At 54.4% G+C, this 6,807-nt stretch overlaps 1 protein-coding gene across 1 annotated transcript; it reads right to left on the minus strand.

Annotated features, from left to right (window-relative positions):
- Nucleotides 1-3,605: 3,605 nt before the first annotated feature.
- LOC133629064 (basic proline-rich protein-like) lies at nucleotides 3,606-5,357 on the minus strand. The gene has a single exon (XM_062019695.1). The coding sequence runs from the start codon at nucleotides 5,355-5,357 to the stop codon at nucleotides 3,606-3,608; it is 1,752 nt and encodes a 583-aa protein (XP_061875679.1).
- Between the last annotated feature and the right edge of the window lie 1,450 nt (nucleotides 5,358-6,807).

Consider the following 6,807-nt stretch of genomic DNA (forward strand, 5'->3'; position numbering starts at 1 on the left):
GTAGAGGACCCAGTGCACATAGGGCTGCTCGGTGTTCACGGTTGGAAGTGACCTGGGGTTTTGTTTTGGATGCAAGGCTTAGTAGATTTTCATAGAATCACAGAATGGTAGGGGTTGGAAGGGACCTTTAGATATCATCTAGTCCAACCCCACTGCCAAAGCAGATCCACCTAGATTTTAGCTGTTAAGATAGTGTGTCAGTGTGTGCAAGCTGGGGTTTGGCAAAGGGTTGTACGGCTCAGCCAGAGCTGGACAGAATACTGGCACAAACGGCATTTCCTTGCCATTACACCAGATTTGAAGTGCCTGCTGGAAATGTTGGGACCTCTAGATCATTGTGAAGAAAACAGCATCTTAACATGGAACAAATGTATGTATTTTTTTAACCTTCTTCATGGAAATAACTGGGAAAAAATGTAAACAGCTCCTGACAGGAGGCATAAACAACTTCCACAGATATAAGCAACTGGAAAGCTGTCTTCTCCTGGGAAATTTTTAGGTATTTTTAGGTAATTTTAGTAATAGCTGACACAAACACACCCACTTATAAAAAAATAACAGTCCACAGCAAAACGGCAGATTAACCTCCGTGCAATCTCCAGAAGTGCCTGCTCAGACCCTGATTAAGCTGGCATAACACAAGAGTAACGAAGGAGCTGGCAACTGGGAGCTGACACTGTCAGGAAAAAAACCCCACAACACGATCAAACAGAATGCCAAGAGGATAAATGTGGAAGGATGGGAAGCCTGCTGCAGCACAAAGCAGTGGGAGACTCTCTGTGGGACAAAGAAATGTACTCTCTGGTCTGAGGAGCTGTGGGGGTGGAATAGGAGCGACCACTCTCAGTCTGTAACGCCTGGCTTTGCACTGGCTTGCAAACGCTGTGAATGTGCTGGAGGTGTTACCCAGAACCTCAGAAATTCCCTTCCCACCATCAGTGTCTCAGCTCCTTCTTTTCACACCTTCAGTGAGTATTTCCCTCAGTAGAAGACACTGTTGCAGATGGCAGACACCGCTTACTGAATGCTTGGGGGATTTTTTTTACAAGGGTGAAAAAGCTTCAGTAGATCTCACTGGCAAAATATTCTATAGAATGATCTTATTACCATTCCAGAAGTTATTTTTGATGGCAGCACAACACAAAACAACTAAATGTTGTGGTTTGCCTTCAGGCTGTTCTCAGTGATGGCCAATGATAGGACAAGGGGCAATGGGTATAAGCTGGAGCAGAAGAGGTTCCAAAGAAACACAAGGAAAAACCTTTCCACTATGATGGTGAGGGAGCACTGGCAGGGGCTGCTCAGATGGGCTGTGGAGGCTCCTTCTCTGGAGACATTCAAACTCACCTGGATGAGCTCCTGTGTGACCTGCTGTAGGTGGTGCTGCTCTGGCAGGGGGCTTGCACTGGATGAGCTTTTGAGGCCCCTCCCAATCCTCGAGATTCTGTGATTGTGTCATTCTGTGTGTGGAAGATATAGCATTAAAAACTGACTTTTATTGACTAATTGACTTTCATTTTTTGCAAAATATCTTCAGTGCTTTTATTTTCTCACCAGGGACAATACATCAAACAGGTCACCTTAGGAAAAAATCTCAGACCTCAAGAAAACACTTAGAACTGTTCAATCTGCATAGGAAGAAACAAATTTCATAGAATCACAGAATGGTTGGGTTGGAAGGGACCTTTAGAGATCATTCAGTCCAACCTCCCTGCAGAAGCAGGGTCACCTAGATCAGGTCACACAGGAACGTGTTCAGTCCCAAGAAGGAGCCTCCACAGCCTCCCTGGGCAGCCTGGGCCAGGGCTCCCTCACCTCACAGTGAAATAGTTTTTCCTTATGTTTAACTGGAACTTTTAGTGTTCCAGTTTCTTTCTGTTACCCCTTGTCCCGTCACTGGATACAACAGAAAGAAGTGACGTCCCAGCCTCACTTCTTCCTTCATCACCAAGTTCTCAGGGAACACCCTGTGAGCAAGCCCAGGAAAAAAAAAACGCTGAAAAACTGAAAGTAATAAAAAAGCCCATGCAGTGTTTCCAACAGCCTTTCAAACTGTTTGCAGTTCAGTTACTTTCTGAGAGAGCTCCATTGTGCTTCTCTTCCACACAGAACTTATTTTATACCAACTTGCTATAAATTACATCATGTCATATGCTGAGGGTACAAATCCAAAGCATGTGGGTCGGTTAAAATAGCTCAGTATAAATGCCAAGAACTCTTCTTCATCTATTAGAAATAAAGAATTAAAGTTCTGACCATGGTTTGGTTTTGATTGTTTGTTTTTCAGAAAAGATCACCCATTCACAAACTCTTAGCAAAATATAGTGAGAGCTGTGGGAGGGTAATATAGCTATACACCCAGCTAGATTTACATACACACACACACACATAGTGCACACTAAATTTTAAGTAATAAACATCAGGAATACTAGCAAAACACAGCTACTGAAATCTTGTCTGGGAAACACGAACAAAGTCGCTTTCTAGGGCCGCACATAGACGTGTCTGAGTGGGATGGCATCATTTGGTGACTCCCTGCATAACACTCTCTCCTGAGCCCTGAAATTATTTCTCTGTCCACCACAAGACCTTTCTCAGCTAAGTAAGGCACGGTGTTTGAAGGCTTGAGAGGCTCCAGAGCTTGCTGAATCACAGGCTAAGAAAACACAATTGTAATGCAATTCGTTATCCATCTCTTTGCTCCCAAACTATTTTTGTACCTCTTCTACAATTCCAGCCAAATCCAACATGAAGGACCCAAAAATACTAAGTGTCGTGAAGAATGCTACTCTGTGTCCCTACCAGAGGAAGGACAGCATGACTTCACCTCCTGCTTGGCTCAGCAGTCAGCTCGTCCTCATCACAAACGCCTGGTGAGCCTGCCAGGGCGCACACCGCTGGGAGCCGTCTCGGTTTTGCTGTGGCATGGAGGAAGTGGGGACTGTTGGAGCCTGTGTAGAGGATGGGTAGGAAAAAAAAAAGGATGTGGAGAGTTAATCCATGGGTAATTAAGCTTTGTTAACACTGCTATGTCTAGAACGACGCACTGCACACACTCGGGTGAAGCACGTTTATGACCGTACGTGAGCTACCGCTGGGTGACTCTGTGGGTTAAGTCACAGAATTATCTAGAAAGGTGAAGCCTTGGGATTAATAAAGTCTCACATGCTGGGAAAGGAACAGGATCGTGGTGCAAGATGGAATGAGCAAGCTCTGGACAAGCTGTCTGTACAACTATAAGCCTGCCTGGTTTGGGGATGTGGCCAGCACATCGTGAGACCCACCACCAGCAGGTCACAGCCACAGCAGGTTAAGCTGGTGTTAAACAGTGTGAGATCCTCCACATGAGAGTGAAAGCTCACCTGCCAGCACCAGATCTGGACTGGACATGCTACACAGGATGAGGCTGGTCCTCGGGGCGCTGGAGCCAAGTGCAACCACCACCATACACAGTACGAGACCAACAGGCTCCTTCGAACACCAGGGATGGGGCCCGGTGGCTGGATGAAGTGAGCGGGGCCCTCCAGGCTGGCACCCAAAGGAAGCGGCCTTCGTACCCTTGCGCACCGGGGTCCACGGGCTGCTGCGCGGCCCGGGCCCGCGCTCTACCGGCACGGCAGGAGGGGCGTCGGCGAAAGACAAAGCCCAGACGGGTGAAGGCGGCGCCGGGAGGGTGGGCGGCGCTGAGGGGGCTGCCCTGAGGGGGTTGCCGGCGGGCGGGCGGCGCTGAGGGGGCTAAGCGTGGGCAGGAGGCTCCCGGGGATCGTGCGGGCGGCTCTGAGGGGGCTAAGCGTGGGCAGGCGGCTCCCGGGGGTCGGGCGGCGCTGAGGGGGCTGCGCTGAGGGGGCTGAGCGCGCGAAGGCGGCTCCCGGGGGTCGGGCTGAGCGCGGGAAGGCGGCTCCCGGGGGTCGGGCGGACGGTGCTGAGGGGACTGAGCGCGGGAAGGCGGCTCCCGGGGGTCGGGCGGGCGGCGGCCCCGCCCCTCCCCGCCCGCTGGGTCGCGCTGCCTTCGAGCGTTCCTCGGCGTGAGCGACCGCCCGAGCCCTCCTGCCGCTGCGGCTCGCCTCTCTCCACCTCCTCCGTTCCATCCTCCCGGCGGGCTCAGGAAGGCAGCCGCCGGCGCAGCCCCGCTTAGCCCGGCCACCATAGCGCGCGGGAGGTAAGCGAGCTCCCTTCACCTCTCCTCCGCCGCGGGTCTCGCCTCGCCGCCGGCGCCGCACCTGCCGGGGCGTGCGCGGGCCCGTGTCCCGCCGCGGCTGTGGGGAGGGAGCGGGCGGGCGGGTTTCTTTCCGAGGCCGGAGCGAAAAGTTGCGCTGGGGCGGAGCGGAGGCGAAGCGGCCCCGCATTGTTGTGCTCGGGCGCGGGTGTTTCCCTGCGCTGCGGGCGGCGGCGTGGCGGGTGTACTTCCGGGTTCGCACCTTTTTTTCCCTCGGCCGCCGCTCCGCGCCCCCTCCTCCGCCGCTGCCTTCGAGGGGAGCCGCTGTCAGCACCTGAGCCGCGGCTCCCCCTCGAGGGCGGGGGGCGGGGAAGGGTGCGGCGGGCAGCGGCCGCACGTCAAACACGGACGACGACGGCAGCCGTAGCGGAGGGACGGGCGAAGGGACGGAGCCTGTCCCCGGCGCCGAGCGGGGTGCGGGGCCGGGAGCCGCCGGCACCGCCGCCCGGGGGCGAGGTAACGGGCGGGCGGCGGCCGCGGGGCCGCTGCGGCAGCCCGACGCCAGGGGGCGGCCCGCGCCCTGCCGCCGCCGGATTGGCGGGGAGCGCCCGGCCGGGCGCCGCGGGCCGGGACCGACCGGCGCGGCGGAAGGCAAGGCCGGCAGCAAAGTGCGCGGACGGCGGCGCCGGGACCCGGCCTGAGGGCGGCCGAGGAGCGGGGAGGATGCGGCGGCGGTGCGCCCCGCAGGGCGCGGGGTCCGACCGCTCGGTGGGAGGGGGCGCGGGGCGTCGCGCGCGGCGGCGTGTGCGCGGTGCGGGGGGCTGAAACGCTGCGCCGTGGCGGGGCCGCCATTTCGAATGTCTCCCTGCCGCGCCGCGGGGAGCGCGGGGTCGCGCCCGGCCGCTGCCCGGCCCCGCCGGCGGCCGCCCCGCGGGGCTGCGCGGAGACGGCCCGTGCGGGGGGAGGGGGCTCGCCGGGTAACGCTCGCGGCCGGCTCTGACGCGGAGTTACCGCTGCCGGCGGGACGCGGGGCGAGGAAGAACAAATAAAAGTGCAGAAGTGCCTCCGAAACGCCTGGTCTGGTCTCACGCCCGCGGGGGAGAGGCGGCGGAGTCGGTTCGGGCGCTTCTTCGCGCCCGCCGGCTGGATACCGGGTGGTGGCTGCATGCCGGAGTGTTGGGCTGAGGCTGCAGCGAAGCATGCAGCGGGTCAGATCAACAGCGACTAAATTAACCTAGCAATAAGCAAACAGCAGAAATGCACGTAAATATCTCGCTCGAGCCGTGACTAAATACGACATCGGCGTAGCTAAATAAATCTAAAACCTCGAGGTTCATTTCAGTGTTTTGTAACGTGGGGGTTTTTGCTTTATCACGAGGGAATTGCCCGTTTTAATCTGATACACGTAGTAAGGTATTTGATTCATTTACTTGTTTCTCTCTCACCGGTTTTTAGCAGTTGAGTTGATTACGTGTTATATTCTTACAGCGATGGGACACAATAGCCGTGCACTCGTCCATTGTGTTTGCAGACTTGGTGCTCCTTCCTTACATAACTGAACTTGCTGTGGTTTGTAAACAGGCCATGTACGGGGCTGGGGAGTTTCTCCCCATCTAGTAGCCTGGTTTGCAATATCACATCTTGAGTAGAAACAATATGAGTAATTGCAGGTGCTGAAAAACGTCCTGTCGCGAGCAAGTCGCCAGATGCTGAAGCAATAATTACAGTTAAATTTGGTTGTCATTCATTTAAATGCAGCTGTGTGTAGTTTCCTTGGTAGCTAGGTATATCCTATTGTACTGAAATGCAGTAGTGCATGTTTACTCTTGCATCGATACCCGTGTGCTGTGCTCTACAAAACTGCAAGTCATTTGTGGTTTTTTTAAAACACACTGAAAACAACCTTAAAGCTTAAGAGGAGACAACCCTGATGAGCTCGTTCAGGAAACTATTTGTAAGATATGCATCCCAGGCATCATCCTATGAACAGTGATGGGTTTTCCCCTTGGTATAGAGTAGTAAGAATTAATATTGAATTAAATTATGACCTTAATTATTAATACAGCAGGAAGCCAAGTTTCCTCTGCTGTACTGAAACAAATCGTGCATGTAATGGCACAAGTAGTGATTAGGGCTGATGTTTGCTCCATATAAGTAGTTGCAAAAAATGCAGCTGTAGTAGAAAATCTGCCTGAGTGTGTATGACAAAAATAGCTGTCTCCCACTGTGCTCTGAAATACATCCTGTGACAGGCGGGTGCTGGTGTCTCAGTTCTATCCAGCCTTCTTTTAATCTGAAAATGTGTTAGCTGGCACGTATTTAAAACTTGAGAAGAGGAAAAATAGTGATAAGTAAATGAAGGAGGATGCACCAAACCCTCTCCCTCCTAGGCCTGCAGGGCTGCAGCCTCAGCTATTGCCAGCTGTTTCCAATCGCATCCTCAGGCGCAGAAATGAGTTTTTAAACCCCAAGCGGGTGTCTTCTCCTTTTGCTCCAGTTCCCAGTAAGCCTTCTATTCCAATCGCAACTTACAGCCCGCGGCAGGCGTTGCCATCGCGGAGCGCTGTGGGTGGGGGATAGCTTCCCAAGGAGACATCTTTCCCTGGGCAGGGAGGGCGGCGGGGTCGGCGTGTGTTGGGCCGGAGCTGCGC

The sequence above is a fragment of the Colius striatus genome, unplaced genomic scaffold (genome assembly GCF_028858725.1).
Source record: "Colius striatus isolate bColStr4 unplaced genomic scaffold, bColStr4.1.hap1 scaffold_113, whole genome shotgun sequence".
Classification (NCBI taxonomy): Eukaryota; Metazoa; Chordata; class Aves; order Coliiformes; family Coliidae; genus Colius; species Colius striatus.